Source organism: Diabrotica virgifera, chromosome 2, assembly GCF_917563875.1.
Source record: "Diabrotica virgifera virgifera chromosome 2, PGI_DIABVI_V3a".
NCBI classification, from domain to species: domain Eukaryota; kingdom Metazoa; phylum Arthropoda; class Insecta; order Coleoptera; family Chrysomelidae; genus Diabrotica; species Diabrotica virgifera.
In genome coordinates, this window is record NC_065444.1 from 58,747,256 (window position 1) to 58,768,395 (window position 21,140).

The 21,140-nt window shown below is 31.6% G+C and overlaps 1 protein-coding gene across 2 annotated transcripts in view; it reads left to right on the top strand.

Moving 5' to 3' along the window:
- LOC114337792 (jmjC domain-containing histone demethylation protein 1-like) overlaps positions 1–21,140 on the top strand; it is a 286,565-nt gene that overhangs the window by 78,510 nt on the left and 186,915 nt on the right. For both annotated transcript variants that reach the window (XM_050643685.1, XM_050643686.1), the window contains exon 2: positions 11,137–11,315. In XM_050643685.1, the coding sequence (XP_050499642.1) occupies positions 11,253–11,315 (63 nt within the window). In that variant the 5' untranslated portion in view covers positions 11,137–11,252. The remainder of the gene's footprint in view (positions 1–11,136; positions 11,316–21,140) is intronic.

Genomic DNA, 21,140 nt, shown 5'->3' on the forward strand with positions numbered 1-21,140 from the left:
TTAATATTTGTTTCGCTTCACAACAAAAAATGATTATTTATTATTGTTTTATTATTAGATATTTCATGCAAATACCTTTCTAAATACCTATCTTAACATAAAATTTTCACCCATTTTGGTTTATTTTTATAAATATCTATTTATTAATAATAAAATCGTTTTCTATTACTTCCATTTAGCGCGACTGTGATATTGTCAAAATATTAATCTTAGATTATGTCAAAGATTACCACTGTTGCCAAAGTTTATGATACTATCTCCCGAAGTTATATTTTGTTGCTACCTGTTGAACGCTACTGTTTACTCTTAATTAAAATTATTTTACACAATATAACATATAGTCCGTCCGCTATAACTTTTCCCATGCGGTACGATTCATTTTCAATCAAATTAAGTCAAAACATAAATTGAAACGAACGTCGATGTGTATATACATTTTGCATACTGTATGTGTATACTATATACTACACACATTGGCGTACGTTTCACTTTCTGTTTTGACTGAATTTGATTGAAAATGAATCGTACCGCATGGGAAAAGTTATAGCGGACGGACTATAGTTTTCCTTTTTATTATTAAAATAATAACCTTATAGTTTAATAATAAAGTATGTTTAAAAAAATCAAATACTACTTTAACTACGAATTTGTTGACATAAGATAAAATTATATTCATACATACATATAGTCTGGGAGGTAATGTCAAATTTTTATGGTGATTTTGGCACGGATTCTATGAATTTATTTTGGTGGTTAGTACTTGTTTGATATTGTTCGTCCGCTATAACTTTTCCCATGCGTCACGATTCATTTTCAAACAAATTAAGTCAAAACATAAAGTGAAACGAACGTCGATGTGTATATACATTTTGTATGCTGTATACTATATACTACACAAGTTATAGCGGACGAACAATGACAAAAATGTCAAGAAAAAGTAATATGAAAGTAGATGGAAAAAAACCCTAGAACTTTACATGTCAAATTTTATCTCCATTTTCAATAAGGTCTAGTCACAGTCTAGTGGGTAGGATACCTTTTCCTTTACCCAGGAGGCTCGGGTTTGATTCCCGGCATCTGAAATCCGTTTTGTTTTTAAAATTGACATTTTGATTTTAAAATCATTGATTTTGTAATACTTTTTTACACTTGAGTTCACGATTCTTTACCCGTGCGTCATTAATACATGGCGAGATAAAACACATACTTTTTATCTAGCATCATTCTCTTACACGCATGAATCTAATGAGAACCAGCTACCGCCTGTTATTAACTAAAAGCACATGTTATTTTTATGAACGCTCTAGACTCAGTACATTGAAAAGAGATAGGTACAAAAAGAGACGTTTGGGGATGTTTTCAGATTTTGAGTATAATTTGTGACGTTTCTGGTTTATTTACTTTTGTGGCTGTCTGTTGAATTTTGTCGAATTTTTTCATTTTGAAGTTTTTTATAGTATACCTATACAAACAGTTTTTTTCACAACTAATTTTATATTGAAGTTTGAAATTTTATGGTAAGTGTACCTATTTACAACATTTGTTACATTTAGTTTACAGCATACAAAGCTAACCTCATTCACACAGTTAGGGAAGTGTTTAAGCTTCCGCCAAAGTGAATAAAATGACAAAAAGAAAATGTTATTTAATTTTGTTATAAATTGTTTATTTTATTTACAATGAACAATGTAGAATTTTACCGATTACTCTGGGCTAATTAGAAAAATACAAGGAAAAGTTATTTACCAGCAATTTTATTGCTGGAATCGAATCTTATTATTGTATGTATTAATAATATAGGTATGCAAAGTCCGCAGATAGTGTGCTACTTTTTTTATAAACAAAATGGCGCCCGAAAATCGTGTTTTTTTCAATTTTTGCTCTATAACTCCAAAGATTTTAACTTTAAACCAAAAACACCCAAATAAAAATTCACTGCAATTAAATTCTGCATAAAGACGTGTTTTTCCCGATTCACTTCGACGAAAACTTTCCCCGGAAAAAGCGGGTTTTTCCAACAAAATCTTTAATTTTCAACTAAAATTTTAGATAAGTAATTGTTAATCAATAATTAAATATCTTGGTAATGTAAAAGCACTTTTTGTATAGATTATAATTCCAGAAGTCGATGAAAATTGAATGAACAGTTTAGTAACAATTGAATTGTTAATTAAAAATTTACGGTCACTATAATAACGTCAATAATTATGATGCATAAGAATAACTATGATTTTTTCATAAAAAGACACTATACCTATCTAGTGTACTTTACAGAATTGAAATTGGACTATTTAAGCGACCTCAGGAATATTTTAAAATTATAAACAATTTTTTGGCTTATAAACAAATAGAATATCTCGGGAAATATTAAACTAAACTAAATTGTGAAAACGGTATTCGAAAAACAGCGGCAGGACGCTTCTTTTAAAATAAAAAACGTTTAATTATAACGAGTGGTTCCTGAGATACAACCGGTCAAAGTTGACCGGAATTTGCGGCAAAGATATAAACAATAGGATCATAATTTTCAAACCATCACCTTTTCATTTTTGTCCTCTTTCTCCACACCAATTTTCATATCTTTAAAATACTCATAACATATATTATTATAATAAAAACTATCGATAATACGTGTGAAAATTGTCAGTAGTAATAACCCAAGGACATTGATAATTGTTCGAAAAAATTATCGAATCAAATATACCAAAGAATACTGTTTACAGTAAAAAATTTTCTATCCGAATAACCCTCGAACATTGATAAATGCTCAAAAAATTTTTAAAAACTCTCAAGCTTGTTGCTTACAGGCAACAGACCTCCGCCTACGGCGTCGGTCTGTTTCCAAGCAACAAGCTTTCGAAATCTGTTATAAAATTTTTTCGAACAATTATCAATGTCCTTGGGTTATTACTACTGACAATTTTCACACGTATTATCGATAGTTTTTATTATAATAATATATGTTATGAGTATTTTAAGGATATGAAAATTGGTGTGGAGAAAGAGGACAAAAATAAATAGGTGATGGTTTGAAAATTATGATCCTATTGTTTATATCTTTGGCGTAAATTCCGGTCAACTTTGACCGGTTGTATCTCAGGAACTACTCATCATAATTAAACGTTTTTTCTTTTAAAGGAAGCGTCCTGCCGCTGTTTTACGAATACCGTTTTTACAATTTAATTTTGTTTAATATTTCCCGAGATATTCTATTTGTTTATAAGCCAAAAAATTCTTTATAATTTTAAAATATTCCTGAGGCTGCCTAAATAGTCCAATTTCAATTCTGTAAAGTACATTAGATAGGTATAGTGTCTTTTTAGATAAATATAGTGTCTTTTTATGAAAAAATCATAGTTATTCTTATGCATCATAATTATTGTCGTTTTTCTAGCGACCGTAAATTTTTAATTAACAATTCAATTGTTGCTAAACTGTTCATTAAATTTCCATCGGCTTCTGGAATTATAATCTATACGAAAAGGGATTTTACGTTACCAAGTTATTTAATTATTGATTAACAATTACTTATCTAAAAGTTTAGTTGAAAATTAAAGATTTTGTTGGAAATATCCGCTTTTTCCGGGGAAAGTTTTCGTCGAAGTAAATCGGAAAAAACTCGTCTCTATGCAGAATTTAATTGTGCTGAATTTTTATTTGAGTGTTTTTGGTGTAAAGTTAAAATCTTTGGAGTTATAGAGCAAAAATTGAAAAAAACACGATTTTCGGGCGCCATTTTGTTTATAAAAAAAGTAGCACACTATCTGCGGACTTTGCATATCTATATTATTAATATATACAATCATAAGATTCGATTCCAGCAATAAAATTGCTGGTAAATAACTTTTCCCAAAAATGGCCTATTCTCCGATAATCAGCCCAGACTATATACCCGGCACTCAAATTTATCTGTTTGTTCTTTGTTTAGTGTATTCGTAGTGATGTTAATATAAGTTGCCAGAAATCTAATATCATAATCATAATAAATGACATTCGAGGATACCTTCATTTTATTGACGAAATGTCCCTGAAGATTATCTAGGAAGCGAAAGTATATTTGGGCAAGATTAAATTAAATTCAGTGCTCGATATCTGCCTTTCACTTTGTAAAATTCATATATTCGAGCATTCAACATTTTCTATTTTAATTGTTTATTTATTTATTAATCAATGATATTAAAAAAGACCCCTCCGTGGCTCAGTGGTAAGAGCGCCTGCCTTTGGATCGAAAAAATCCGAAAGGTTGTGGGTTCGAATCTCACCAGGGTCAGAAATTTTTCATTTATTATAAATTAATGAATGAATATAGTTTCTATCCTTGTGGGATCGGTACTCACCGGAGGGACCGCAGACGTTCGGATACAATTAGCGTCTCTTTGCAAAGACAATGACGTCGACTTTGCAAAGTAACAAGACACTTACTCAACATACACACTACACATGACACTAATACTCATGTTGTGACTGGCCGAATGACATAAAGTCCATGCCAATATAAACAAAAAAAAAATGATATTAAAAAAAATTATTAAACTACTTCAAATGTAGCTGTAATTATGCACCAAAATTTTAAAGCAAAACCTACATTTGACCTATTTATTTGATAACGTCAAATTTTATACTATAACCCGTGATCGGAGTAATACCCACTTTCTGTCACTTGCTGTTGCGTTTAGTAAATTTCCAACTTATTTCGTATGCTTTAAATGATGATTTTTATTATTAATTTTCCTGGTCTTTTTTCGTTTTATGCTCCGGTTTTGAGCCAGCTGACACATCATTTGTTAATAGGCTTTGGAACAACTGACTATATAAAAAAACGGCCATGCCAAAATGCTCCGATAAAATTTGATGCTACCTCCCGGACTAATATAATATTGTATCGTAGAAAAAACCACTGATTGCGGAATTACTATCTTAATTATTGTAATTTTAAATTCTTCTAAAGCATGGAAGAGCTATTTTATCAATTTTATAGCATCTTTGAATATTTATTAATGTACCAATTATTATTGTTTTTCGTGCGGTATAATTTTTTATTTATTTATTAAGAGGCTTGGCGCAAACTTTCTGGCCAATGTTTTTTAAATGCTTTCATTTTTTTCGAATCCTGAGAAAACATAAGTATTTTTGAAAATTTAAACGAAGGATGAAAAAATATTATATTATTACTGAGGTCCGAAAGTCCCTGAAAACTTCTATAATGTTTATTTTAATAAGTAACGGGTGAAAAAGAAGAGAAAATTGAGTGTAATTTTTAATTTTAAATATCTCATTCAAAAGACTGTTTATTCTAAGGGACTTTCGGCCTTCGGTAATAATATAATCTTTTATTCTGCTTTTAAATTTTTAAAAAATATTAGTTGTTTCAGGATTCGAAAAAAATGAATGACGTCACAATTGTGACACAACATTATATTGAATCAGTCAGTCAAAATGAAGGTTAAGAGGAAACAGTAGCGAAAACGCGTTCCAAGATTGCGGCTGTAATTTTGAATATTTTTTCGAGGTATTTGGCACACGTATTCGTAATATAATAAAGAATGGCGGTACAGAGCCAAATTTAAAAATATATTAATATGTGGAAATTACTCTGTAACTAAATACAATATTAAAAAAACGAGCCTGTACCGCCATTAAGAAGAACAAAAAAATACACTTTCTTCAAATAAACTTTTTTATCCGATGCCTAGATTTTGTGTCATTTTGGAACTACTAAAATTTTTTATTTCATTAGTAGTTCCAAAATGTCACAAAATCTAGGCATCGGATAAAAAAGTTTATTTGAAGAAAGTGTATTTTTTTGTTCTTCTTAATGGCGGTACAGGCTCGTTTTTTTAATATTGTATTTAATTACAGAGTAATTTCCACATATTAATATATTTTTCAAATTGGGCTCTGTACCGCCATTCTCTATTATATTACGAATGTGTGTGCCAAATATCTCGAAAAAATTATTAAAAATTACAGCCGCAATCTTGGAACGCGTTTTGGCTACCTGTTGATCGCTACTGTATCACCTTAACCGTCAGAAGAGATATTCTTGGGTAAGTCAGACAGGGGTGTATATTGTCACCGCTCTGTTTAACATATAGTGAGGCCATCTTTAAGGAGATTCTAGAATGTTGAAAAGATGATGATACATGGAGAAATTATTAACAACCTAAAATTTGCGGATGACACGGTCATATTTACTTTAACTTTATAAGACCTTGGCAGATATTAGTTGCGTTCGCGGGTACCCTGGACAAATTGTCGCCGACAATTCCTAACCTCACCTAATATAAATAATACCGTTAATAGATAAATATACACGGTAATATTTACTTTCAATTAAGATTTAGCCATACGGCTCACACTCCCTCTAAGGGGAAAATTGACTCATCCCAGATACCTACGATATCAAAAGGATTGAGCTCTGGTGGGACTCTTTCCGTGTTTTCGAGCCCTAGGTGACTTGGTATGCAGGTGTATCTCCCAGAAATTTTCGTACACATCTGGCCGTTGCGAGTAGTACTGCCTTCTGCATGGTCTTATAAAGATGTTCATTAAGACCCAGCTTTTTTATGCTTTCGAGGAGGGTCTTCGGAATAACTCCAGTAGTAGACATAATAATCGGTATCGTCTGGGTACTTTGCATTCTCCATTGTCTCCGTATTTGAATTTCCAGATCTCTGTACTTGGCGATCTTTTCAGTAAATTTAGTACGTAGATTATTGTTGTTAGGAATCGCCACATCAATGAGGGTTGTTTGTCTCGTTAATTTATTGACTAATACGAGATCTGGTCTATTATGCGCCACTGTTTGGTCTGTGAGCACAGTGCGGTCCCAGTATAGCTTGTAGTTGCCATCCTCAAGCATACTCTCAGGGACGTATTGATAATATGGGAGATGGTCGGTTTGGAGAAGTCCCAGCTTGATAGCTATCTCCTGATGAAGGATTTTTCCCACTGCGTCATGCCGTTCCTTGTACTCAGTTGCAGCAAATGCCTGGCAGCCCCCTGTAATATGTTGGATGGTTTCTTGGGCTTGACATCCATATCGGCATCTGTCGTTTTGAACATGAGGGTCTTTGATGATATATTTCAGGTAATTTATGGTTGGTATAACCTGATCCTGAATGGCCAGTAATGAACCCTCCGTTTCAGGGAACATCTTTCCTGATGTCAACCAGTAGTTCGACGCTATATTGTCGACATAATCTTGGCTGACCTCATTGGGATGTCGCCCGTGCAGAGGTTTACCCATCCAGGCGCGCACTTCTTCGTCCTTAGTAAGGTGGTTTATGCGCAGTTCTGCTTCCCTCAGTTTTATCGGTGTTGTGTCATCTACTGCGCAGATAGCGCGATGTAGAGTAGATGTTTCAGCCTGCATCTGAAAATAAGATCTTAAATTAGCAATTTGTTTGTCTAATTGCTCACCTATATCCATAAGTCCTCTTCCTCCTAAATTGCGTGGTAATGTCGTTCTTTCTACAGCACTTTTTGGATGGTGTTTTTGTGCCTTTGTGAGGTGCGTTCTTACTTTTCGCTGAAGATTTTCTATGTCCGTTTTTGTCCACTTAACAATGCCCAATTAATATTAATAACTAATTATTAAATTACACTAAGTAAATATACCTTGAATAGTTATCTATTAACGATATTATTTATATTATTTTAAAGTACGCATGCGTTTTCTGACAATTTGTCCAATTTTCTGACAATTTCAGGTACCCGCGAACGCAACTAATATACAGGGTGTCCCGAAAAGATTGGTCATAAATTACACCACAGATTCTGGGGTCGAAAATAGGTTGATTGAACCTCACTTACCTATATACAATAGTGAACACAAAAAAAGTTACAGCCCTTTGAAGTTACAAAATGAAAATCGATTTTTTTTCATATATCGAAAACTCTTAACGATTTTTTATTGAAAAAGGACATGGGGCATTCTTATGGCAGCAACATCTTAAAAAAAAATTAAAGTGCAATTTGTGCATCCCATCAAAATTTTATGGGGGTTTTGTTCCCTTAAACCCCCCAAAACTTTTGTGTACGTTCCAACTAAATTATTATTGTGGCACCATTAGTTAAACTTAATGTTTGTAAAACTTTTTTGCCTCTTAGTACTTTTTCGATAAGCCAGTGTTTATCGAGATATTTTGAATATTTGTCGAATCCACCACATATTTGTATACGGTTAAGTACGATTATAAGAGACCTGTTAATAATCTGAAAATTTATTTATAATTTACATTTTTAGGTATATTTTGAAAAAGAAGCCAAATCTCGATAAAAGGGGACTTATCAAAAAAAGACTAAGGGGCAAAAAAGTTTTAAAAGACTGTGTTTAACTAACGGTACCACAATAGTAGTTTAATTGGAACGTACACAAACATTTGGGGGGTTTAAAGGAACAAAACCCCCATAAAATTTTTATGTAAATATATTAAAAACGAAGCCGCATCTCGATAAAAACTGGCTTATAGAAAAAATACTAAGAGGCAAAAAAGTTTTAAAAACGTTGTGTTTAAGTAATGGAATCACAATAATGAATTAATTGGAACGTACACAAAAGTTTGGGGGGGTTTAAGGGAACAAAACCCCCATAAAATTTTTATGGGGTGGACAAATTTTACTACAGTTTTGTTTTAAGATGTTCCTGTCATAAGAATGATACATGTCCATTTTCAATAAAAAATCTCTAATAGTTTTCGATATATTGAAAAAAATCAATTTTAATTTTGTAACTTCAAAGGGCTCTAACTTTTTTTATGAGCACATTTGTACTAAGGTAAGTTAGGTTCAATCGAACTATTTTTCACCCGAAAATGTGTGGTATAATTTATGACCATTCTTTTCGGGACACCCTGTATTACAACGGCGCACGGAACAAAAAATTAGGTAGGATGCAATCTATTTAAATATTAAAAAAATTCAAATGCATAGTTGAGGTTTTTACAAGACATGTCTATTTTTTACAGACCTGTATGATATGTGTACATAACCTAAAAATTAATTTTTTTTTTCGAAAAAAGAGGATACTTTTTTTGGAAGTGGCCGCATGTCTATTTTTTTATTTTGTGATCCGAAAAATATGTTTGCTAACATATGTTACGATTATTATATATAAAAAGAATCCGAAAAATTGCTTTTTAGGGGTTTTTGTGGATTTCCCCATTTTATAGACTACAAAATAGATTAAGTACAGATTTTTTTGATTATATATATGTAGTTTTAAAACTTTAAGGGTTTTCGATATGACCTGAATAAATTTCTTACATTTTTTACGTGTTTTATGTGATTAAAAATAACACAGCGCAATTTTAAACCGGCACCCTCCTCTCCCTTCCCCCAAAACATCATGTTTTCCATATTTTTTTTTAGATGAGATGCAATCAACTAAAAAAATTCAAAAAATTCACAGGCATAGTTCCGGCTTTTACAAAACATTTTTTATAGACCCATATATTGTATGTACACAACCTCACAATGCATTTTTTTTTTTCGAAAAAGGGCGACTTTTTATGGCTGCAGGTTATTTTTTTTCTGTATTTTGTCAAAAACTGTATTTCTAATTTTTTCAGATTTTTCCAGAAGGTACGCCCCCTTCAAAAACCCGAAAAAACTGTTTTAAAAAAAAAATAAAAACGAAAAAATGCCGTTTTTGGTGGTAGGGGGAAAAGGAATATAGGGTTAAAACTGCGCTGTCTTATTTTTCAATCACATAGAACAAAATGAAAAAAAAATAAATTCTGGAAGTTAGATCATTTTTTTTGCCTTACGCATTTTATTTTAACCGGGGATACCCTTTCAAATAATTTTGATTTACGACATACAGTACGTTGGAGATTATCAGCTGTGCCCTAAAAACTGTACTATATAGTTATTAAGGTACCAATGGTATTATAAGGATAATAATGATTGAGGTCAATGGTGTATATACCGAGGGCCTTTGGCCCGAGGGATATACGTTGACCGAAAGCGTTTTGCGTTATTATCTTTAATACCCGTGTTGCCTTCAACGTTTAATGTCCGACTAAATTATTCTTTATAATATGCAAAAAATTTGAATGAATTTTGAATTACATAATTAGTTTTCAAATAAGTACATTTACCAGCAATAGTCGTAACGTAATTGTGGTAACCATAGTTTGACTTAGGTTGTTATTTGTCAACTTGACACTATTTAACTAGTTATTTAAATTTAATACCCTAGGGCGATATTTTTCAAATAATATACCAGTCGGACATTATAGTTATTAAGGTACCAAGGGTATTATAAGGATAATAACGCTTGATGTCAATGGTGTATAGACCGAGGGCCTTCGGCTCGAGGTATATACGTTGACCGAAAGCGTTATTATTATAATACCCATGGTGCCTTCAACGTTTAATGTCCTACTAAATTATTCTTTATATGCAAAAAATTTGAATCAATTTTGAATTAATTAGTTTTCAAATAAGTACATTTACCAGAAATAGTCGTAACGTAATTGTGGTAACCATAGTTTTACTTAGAGTTTTATTTGTCAACTTGACAGTATTTAACTCGTTATTTAAATTTAATAGGCCCTAGGGCGATATTTTTCAATGAAACGCCCTTGGGTGTTATATCGTACTTAATAGACTTCGAAATAATGTCGAATTTGTCAAATAATAGACCAGTCGGACATTAAATCATTTTCAAACTGAGTTTAGGAGTAGAGTATTTATAGTTTCATTTTTAACTAAATTTTTTATTTGTTCGTAAATCTATTGACAAATCGTATCAAACTTACCATTATGAACTTTGATTTCCTGATTGTATTAAAGAATTGGATTAGGTATATCTGCTGGACCATAAAAACTGTGCTATCAATAATTTCCAAACTGAGTATAGGAGTATATTAATTATAGTTTTCTGTCTTAATCTTATCAAACTGTCTCTAACCATATGAACTTTGTTTTCCTGATTTTATTGAAGAATTGGATTAGGCTTATCTGCTGTACCATAAAAACTGTGCTATCAATAATTTTCAAATTGAGTATAGGAGTAGATTAATTATAGTTTTCATTTTTATTTTAACCAAATTATTTAGTTAGTTGTTCGTAAATCTATTAAAAAATCTTATCAAACTTACCATATGAACTTTGTTTTCCGGATTGTAGTGAAGACGTGGATTATTCTGAAAACGATGCGCGCGTAGCGGCAACACCGCCCGAAAAGTGCTAACTGAAAGCTCCTGCTCCCAAGCTAAATCTACGAGCTTTTAGTAGTGTTCAAGATGGCGCACAGGGGTAAAAAGCTCACTCCTCCTGGAGATCGACAAAGCTACATTTCGCGAATGGTGAGTTTTTGTAAACTTTATCTAAGTTGTCAGTTGAACACTTTCAATGTTTATTTTTAATTTTTGATGCTTTTTAGATGCTTCTGTATTGATTTGATCGGTTAAATGCGTTTTATTGATTCTACAGGAACAGAATTATTTTCCTGTTACTTATATGTCGAGGTTCAACAGTTGGGGAGTTAGGGGAACCATTACGAATTATGGGGTGTTTATAGTGTTAATCTTGTCAACGTTATTTTGGTCAAATTTAAATAAAAAAAATGCTTCCAAAAATGTTTAATTGGTTATTAATTTTATTAATGCATCAAAAATTACTAGAGTTTCTAAATTTTTTGATACTCTTTTTTTTCCTTTTATGTAAAATTCAAAAAGTAGGTAGTTACTGTATGAATTTTAAAATTGAAGTTTATTGGCGCAATGCAAGAAAATTGCTGCTGCCGGTAACTGAATGAAATTAGATGTTTTTCTTGACAAGCAAATCAAACATGCATTTTAATAATATTTCTCTTGGGCTTACAATTTATTCTGTAGAATTTGCAATGTTATAAAAAGCTTTAAATATTTTTTCCTCATGCACGTGAATATAAATGGGTTGTTAATGGTGGTGGTTAGTTCAGGTTCGAAATTGATCTATGGTGCTTGATAGATATTTTAGCCGAAATATTCAGCTCCTTTCAGGCTTTGTTTGCGTATTACTGTGTTGTTTTTGTATTCTTATAAAGGAGTTTACACACCTTTAAAAACTAGGGGCATCGTATAGTTTTGTTATATATATTTATTTAATGCGTACATTGTGTTAATAATAATTAATTAATAATTGAACTGTAAAAGAAGAAAATAATTAAATAATCTTCTATTTTAAAATAAAGGCTTGTACTCTGGGTTAATTAGCAAAATACAAGGAAAAGTTATTTACAAGCAATTTTATTGCTGAAATCGAATCTTATGATTGTATGCATTAATAATATAGGTATGCAAAGTCCGCAGATAGTGTGCTACTTTTTTTATAAACAAAATGGCGCCCGAAAATTGTGTTTTTTTCAATTTTTGCTCTATAATTCCAAAGATTTTAACTTTACACCAAAAACACACAAATAAAAATTCACCGTAATTAAATTCTGCAAAGAGACATGTTTTTCCCGATTAACTTCGACGAAAATTTTCCCCGAAAAATGTGGGTTTTTCCAACAAAATCTTTAATTTTCAACTAAAATTTTAGATAAGTAATTGTTTATCAATAATTAAATAACTTGGTAATATAACAGCTCTTTTCGTATAGATTATAATTCCAGAAGCCGATGGAAATTGAATGAACAGTTTAGCAACAATTGACTTGTTAATTAAAAATTTACGGTCGCTATAATAACCACAATAATTATGATACATAAGAATAACTAAGATTTTTGTATAAAAAGATACTGTACCTATCTAATGTACTTTACAGAATTGAAAGTGGACTATTTAAGCGGCTTCAGGAATATTTTAAAATTATAAACAATTTTTTGGCTTATAAACAAATAGAATATCTCGGGAAATATTAAATTAAATCATGAAAACGGTATTGGAAAAAAAAGCGGCAGGGCGCTTCTTTTAAAAGAAAAAACGTTTAACTGTGATGAGTGGTTCCTCAGATACAACAGGTCAAAGTTGACCGGTATTTACGGCAAAGATATAAACAATAGGATCAGAATTTTCAAACCATCACCTTTTTATTTTTGTCCTCTTTCTCCACACCAATTTTTATATCTTTAAAGAACTCATAACATATATTATTATAATAAGAACTATCGATATTACGAGTGAAAATTGCCAAAAATAGCAAAATTCCAATCAAAAATTAGGTTGGAGAAAATGTAATCTCAAAGTTCAAAATCGGTATACGTTAAAAATAGTATATTGTACAACAAGAGAGAAAAAAGACATATTCCTCACGAGCGCAGAAGTTTGTTGGCACGAGCCGAGGCACGAGGCGAGTGCCGCAAATCAAGCGAGAGAGAAATATGTCATTTTCTCTCGTGTTGTACACTGTACTTTTTCTATGGATGCGTTTTTGTCAAGAGTTCAAACTTCAAAATTAAATAATTTAGGTGCTTTTAGGTATATTATATGCCTAAATTGAAATAAAATACATATATACACAGACGTATTTAATATTCTTAATATTTATATACTTTATTTATTTAAAATTATAATTCACAGTTGAACAGTCTTAAAAGGTAATTTTTGATAAATGTTGACAAGTTTGAACACATTTTATTTGACAAAAATAATTGTGTTTTTATTGTGCATGTTACCATGGAAATGACGATCATATGTATGTAAACCGGCGGTGAACCCGTGAGAAAAAATTTTTCTCACTGCAATGGCCGACTTTTCTCACTGCCTGAGAAATTGATCATTTTAAATGTATGTAAGTAGTGAGAGAAGTTGCACATTTTATAGCATCCATAAAAAAAATGAATTTCCTCGGCTTTCCTTGGAACAATTTTCTTCGTTCTTTTTTTGTTTCCAAGTAACTCTAGTAGAGCCATCTAACTAACGCATTATTAAATGTCAAACTTGCTTTTGTTTTGTTATAATAATAAACTACATATTTTTTCCAGTTGTAGACTTTTTTAGATAAACTTACTAGAAGTGTGCCTTTTAACGTTAAAGACACAAATATTCTCATTTGAAAGCTGTATAATTATTTAAACAATCTTTATTTAAACAAATTAAAAATTTTTGTTATAATAAATAAATTAATTTATTATAATAAAACAAAAGTAAAAGTAAGTAAGAAAATTGCTCCATGGGAAGCCGAGAAATTGCATACTTTTAACGTATACCGGTTTTGAACTTTGAGATTTCATTTTCTCCAACCTAATTTTTGATTGGAATTTTGCTATTTTCACTCGTAATATCGATAGTTTTTATAATAATAATATATGTTATAAGTATTTTAAAGATATTAAAATCGGTGTGGAGAAAGAGGACCGAAATAAAAAGGTGGTGGTTCGAAAATTATGATCATATTGTTTATATCTTTGCCGTAAATGCCGGTCAACTTTGACCGGTTGTATCTCAGGAACCAGTTATCACAATTAAACGTTTTTTCTTTTAAAAGAAGCGTCCTGTCGCGTTTTTTCCAATACCGTTTTCATGATTTAATTTAATGTAATATTTCCCGAGATATACTATTTGTTTATAAGAGGCCGCCTAAATAGTCCAATTTCAATTCTGTGAAGTACATTGGATAGGTACAGTGTCTTTTTATACAAAAATCATAGTTATTCTTATTATACTATTTGTTTATAAGAGGCCGCCTAAATAGTCCAATTTCAATTCTGTGAAGTACATTGGATAGGTACAGTGTCTTTTTATACAAAAATCATAGTTATTCTTATGTATCATAATTTTTGTGGATATTATAGCGACCGTAAATTTTTAATTAACAATTCAATTGCTGCTAAACTGTTTATTCAACTTCCATCGACTTCTGTAATTATAATCTACACGAAAAGAGCTTTTATATTACCAAGTTATTTAATTATTGATAAACAATTACTTACCTAAAATTTTAGTTGAAAATTAAAGATTTTGTTGGAAAAACCCGCATATTCCGGGGAAAATTTTCGTCGAAGTAAATCGGGAAAAACACGTCTCTATGCAGAATTTAATTACGGTGAATTTTTGGGTGTTTTTGGTGTATAAAGTTAAAAACTTTGGAGTTATAGAGCAAAAATTGAAAAAAAAACACGATTAAACAATCATAAGATTCGATTCCAGCAATAAAATTGCTGGTAAATAACTTTTCCCAAAAATGACCTATTCTCCAATAATCTGCCCAGACTATTAGACACTTTGTTGCTGTTCTAGAATTAGGCCGCTAAAAAACAGCTGAAAAAATCCTATACAGGTTTTTGAAAATTCTGAAAAGTATATTATGAGAGATGGTTGATGATAAATCCTTGAAGACGTACTACAGCTGATTGTGTTTTTTAAATGTTTTTTTTTAATATGTATCATGAAAAGTGAAAAAATCATTATTTGTCTATAAAACGTTTCTTGTTACAGAAAAATGGTTGAAATAAAAATTGTAGTTCTTAAAATATTCTTTTTTTTTTGTCGAGTAAATTAAAATACATGCATGCTTCAGAAGTCAAACGGTAAGTCACATTCTCTCTAAAAATGGCTTGTGAGATGTAACACATATTATGTTTATTTAAAAAGTTCAACAGGCCTTGGAGGCCTAGGGCTAAAAATACAATTGATATAATACAATAGTAAAATAATATAATATAATACTATATATTACACTTGCATCAATTGGGGTGGCTTCTTGTCCAGTCATGCTCCTTGCCTACTAAATCGACTTACAATTCTCCTCCATTCGTCCCTGTTTGTAACTCTTTCTTCCTCTTCTTCTTCAGGTGCCATCTCCGCTGCGGAGGTTGGCAGTCATCATAGCTACTTTAATTTTTGAGGCAGTAGCTCTAAATAGTTGTTTTGAGCTGCATCTAAACCATTCTTGCAGGTTCTTGGAACCTTCAAGTCGGTAAAAAACGCCGTTTTTTAAATGTTTTTCAACTTTTTTTAAAATTTAATAAACAAAAAATTTTTAAATAGATTTTTCTAGAAAACAGTGCATCCCACCGACTTAAGCAAGAGTACCTTTTAGTACTAGAATACCTCACAATTTAATAATCCAGTCACGTTGTTCAAGAAAAAATCTAAATAAAAGTTTATCGAACCCCCTTTTTTTGCTTTATGCTTGCAGTATAGTATCTCTTGTAGATCAAAAATACGTCAAAATTAGAATCGGCTACGAGGCACTTTTTTGCGCATGCGTAAAAGAAGATTTTTTCTATTTATTTTTCTGTTTTTTATTTTTCTTTATCTGTATAATCGGATTTTCATATACATATTTTAATATGTGTGAGTATGTATATGATATGTATACACACTCACACATACAGGGTGGTGAATTGGAAAACGGGCCGTAGGAAACTCAGTGTAAAATTCTAAACTGTTGAATTCTTGCTTCCCTAATTATTTTACATCAAAAGACATTAGAAACTATTTGTAGAGGATTAAAATCTGTATTGAAAACAACTGTTCTACGAATTAAACATATTCCAAAATTTTGTAAAAATGTAATGCATTTTTCAGTTCTTCAACCCAAAATTAGGTCACATACAGTGCAATAATGTGTCACAATGAAGTTATTATTTTCACATTTTTGAACTGTCAATATTTTTATTTTATCATTTATTGTTTAAAAACAATACAGTTAATAAACTGTAATAAACTGAAACATTATTTGGTTAAAACATATCATTTTTGTTGGTAAAAAATATATTAATTTGTCTGGACTAAATTACTGTTTTGTTGATATCAGAGGACTTGTATTCACCCAATGTTGCCAAAGTGAATTTTATTATTATCGGTTTAAATTTTCTAGCCGATTTTCCGAGGAGACTATAAAAATAAGGGTTTTTTGAAATTGTCTCAGTCAATTCTGTGTATATTTAGAAACCAGCAAATTAAAGAACTTTTTAAGATCTACAACTTTTATTTGAACCATTTTTCTCTAAAATTATAAGAAACGTTTTATACCCAAAAATTTTTTTTCACTGTTTATGATTGTTTAAAAAACAAAGCAAAATCAGCTGTACGTCACGTCTTCAAGAATTAGCTATAACTCAGCTATAACCTCATACAGTTTGTCTAATTTACTTACCGTTGCACGTCATTATCTATGTCAGAGATTTAAGTTGACATTGTTGCCAAAGTATAAAAAAATCCTGAATCCATTTTAAATCAAATAGATCACATAATTATTGCAAACTTGGATTATACAACAAAACAAATTAATATTCAATGTAAATAAATAAAAACATTAGAAATAGAAAACAAGGATTAAGTTATAATCTTACCTTAAAGTAAATCATAAAAACAATAAATATAATAAAACAAATACTTAGAGTAAAGAATAAAAACAAATCTAAAGTGTCAATACCGCAACTGTCAAATAAATGTTACCAATTTATGCCAAAATGTCACCTTCGTTCGATTACAGTTACAGTGTGTTCCGAACAAATGTGCTTCATAAAAACGCTTTATAATCCATTTATACAAATTAAACGAAACATATTATTGTGTATTTCTTTAAGTTAACATTAATAGAAATCTTCAAATATTATTTCTACGCGTATATAATAAAATATGTCTTGTGGCTGTAATTCCAGCGTACTAGGCAAAAGGATTCTAAAAAAGAACACACCTACCGCCTAAATATTTCGTGTTGGTATCATGTGACGTCACGGGATATGACGCGGATGACGTGCAACGGTAAGTACATTAGATGGAGTATATTATATCTTTTAGATCCTTCAAAACCCTTAAAGGATTTTTACGTGAAATCGAAGATTTTTTCACAGATAGACTGGGGGATCGTTTCACTTTTTCTTCCTTTCGATTTTTAGTTTCGTATAGTTTGTTTAGTTAGTAGACTTGTTAGTCAATTTTCATCTTTTCTACTTGTACGCTGCTTCAATTTTGTTCCAAATTCTTCTAGTTTCTATTTGATGTAGTGGAGTACAGTTCTGGTCTTAGGTGTTCATTTCTTTGTTTATTTAGTCTTGTAATGGTTTTCATTCTTCTGAAAAGTATCAATTCACTGTTCTTCGAGTTTTCGGGTTGTTAGTTAACTAATAATTGTTTCGGTGGTATCCTATTTTTGCTTATAATCATGTATGTATTTTGTTTGTCTGGTGTACTTCAGTTCCGATTGACACAAGTGCTTGCAGACCGTCCAGACTGTCTGCAAAAATGACAGTTGCTGTTCAGTCGATCTCCATTTATAAGTATTTCCTCGTCTATATCAGCTGAGTTGATCAAATATTTTTTTTTTCAAATAGTTTATGTCTTTGGGCATTTTTAAGCAAGAGTTCTATAATTGTTTAATTAATCACATATTTTTCAGAAAAAAAAAACAGTGAATCAATGCATAATACTCTTTTATTTGATAACGTTAGGTTTGTTCTAGCATCAGTTTCAAACGGTTTGAAACCATCAGCGAATAGTGGACCAGCGCGAGTAGAGGGGATAGCGCACTGGTGACTGTATTATGTTCTCTCACTGACCAATTGTTTGCTGACGGTTTCTGACTAGTTTGACTGTTTGCTAGAACAAACCTATAGTATGGTTAGACCCAAACCCAGACATCCAAAGTGAAAGTTATCCTCCAACACCAAATTGTTCTATATGGTCCACATAATGTTCAGAAAAAAGTCACACCATTTTGAGCGTCGGGTTTGGGGGGAAGAGGGGCGAGAAATCTGCAAATTCGTAGTTTTTTACGTTTTTCGTCAATATTTCTAAAACTAAGCGGTTTAGCATGAACCATCCTCTACACAAAATTGTTCTACATTAAATTTGAAATAAAAAAGGCCCTATGCATAACCCTTCTAAAATGAACGGTTCCAAAGTTACGGAGGTAGTATAGTATAATTGGTCCAAAAAAGGCCTAACCCAGACATCCAAAGTAAAAGTTTTCCTTCAACACCAAATTGTTCTATATGGTCCACATATTGTTCAGTAAAAAGTTACACCATTTTGAGCGTCCGGTTTGGGGGGGGGGAGATGGGGGAGAAGTCGGTAAATTAGTGTTTTTTTTAGGTTTTTCATCAATATTTCTAAAACTATGCTTTAGCGTAAGGACTGTTCTATAGAAAAATATTCTACATAAAATTTAAAACAAAAAAGGCTCTATACATAATTGTTATAAAATCAACGGTTCCAGAGTTACGGAGGGTGAAAAGTGGAGGTTTTCGATACTTTTTATATTTACCGATTTCTCTCCCCTCTCCCCCCTAAAGCCGACGCTCAAAATGGTGTGACTTTTTTCTGAACATTATGTGGACCATATAGAACAATTTGGTGTTGAAGGATAACTTTCACTTTGGATGTCTGGGTTTTTGGTATAGTTAAATCATAAATATTGCCCAAAAAATATAAAAAGTATCGAAAACTTCGACTTTTCACCCTCTGTAACTCTGGAACCGTTGATTTTATAACAATTATGTATACAACATATTTTGTTGTAAATTTCATGTAGAACATTTTTTTATATAACATTGTTTACGCTAAAGCATAGTTTCAGAAATATTGACGAAAAACTACTAATTTAGCGGCTTCTCTCCCATCTCCCTCCCAAACCGGACGCTCAAAATGGTGTAACTTTTTACTGAACAATATGTGCACCATATAGAACATTTTGGTGTTGAAGGAAAACTTTTACTTTGGATGTTTTGGTTAGGCCTTCTTTTGGACCAGTTATACTATACTACCTCCGTAACTTTGGAACCATTCATTTTAGAAAGATTATGCATAGGGCCTTTTTTATTTCAAATTTAATGTAGAACAATTTTGTATAGAGGGTTGTTCATGCTAAACCGCATAGTTTTAGAAATATTGGCGAAAAACTTAAAAAACTACGAATTTACCGATTTCTCCCCCCTCTCCCCCCAAACCCGACGCTCAAAATGGTGTGACTTTTTTCTGGACATTGTGTGGACCATATAGAACAATTTGGTGTTAAAGGATAACTTTCACTTTGGATGTCTGGGTTATGCCATCTTTTGGATCAACTATACTATACTACTATTATAAACTTTGCAACGTCATTTTTGTCAAAAAATTAATGAGTGGCTCATCTTTGATTTTCTACACACTCAGCTACTCTATAGCAGGGGTCACCAATTAGCGGCCCACGGTCCGCATCCGGACCATGGGCTAGTTTTGTTTTATATTTTATTTATATTTTATTTATTGTACCAGAAAAACTTACAGAAAAATATACAGTAACCAAAAACAATCAGATATTGTTAGTGTTCCTTTCCACATTAGTCCATGTGTGAGGCCACTTTCGTATGAAAAATGTTTCTGACTCGATTTCTTTGCGGATTCCTGTTCAAAAATATGCCCTTTAAACAAATCAGCAGGGTGCCGGGCGAAACAATTTTTTAAGCAAATTCAGAATTACTTTTTTGTCTAGAAAAATGTATTTTTCGGTTTCTTGGATAATTATAAACAAAAAAGGTCTCTTGTCATATTTCTGAAAAGTTGATAGTTTTCGAGTTATAAGCGATTTAAAATCTGAATAATGCGAAAATATGCATTTGCGATGCTTGAAACTCTTAAGTTTTAATAAAATGACAGATCTTTTTTTTAAGATGGCCCAAAAATGATAAAAACATATTTTCAGGGGCAAAAAAGGTGATGTTTTGAATTTGTTAAAAAAAATGTTAAACAATTTCTGCCCAAAAATTTCGCCCGTCACCCTTCTGATTTGTTTATAGGGGATATTTTTTAACAAGAATCCGCAAAGAAACTGAATCAGAACAGCCAGACACAGGTAGCATAAATCCGGACCCCGGATGTGTCATAGGTTTTCGAAACGGACCCTCAGGGAAACTAATTGGTGACTCCTGCTCTATAGGGCATATAGCACCCCATAGCATAGTGCTTGGTTGTCTTGCTGTATGACGTTCAACAGCCAAGTCTAAATTTCGTCTCTCGCCTCAAAAACGTGGGAGTTCGAGTTTGGCAAGCGAGGCGAGAGGTCGTGTGGCAGGTGTATTGGCGATAAGGTAATTTCGAATTCGAAACCTATCACAATAAAAACACCGGTTTTTTAAAAGACCTATCGTTATCGATAATCGTTAAACTTAAAAAGCGTTCTTGTGCGAAATAAAAATAAACTTCTAAGTGTATAATAATAATATTTATATTAGTGCTGAGGTTAACATTTAATTTAAAATGGCCAGTGGCGGAACAGGA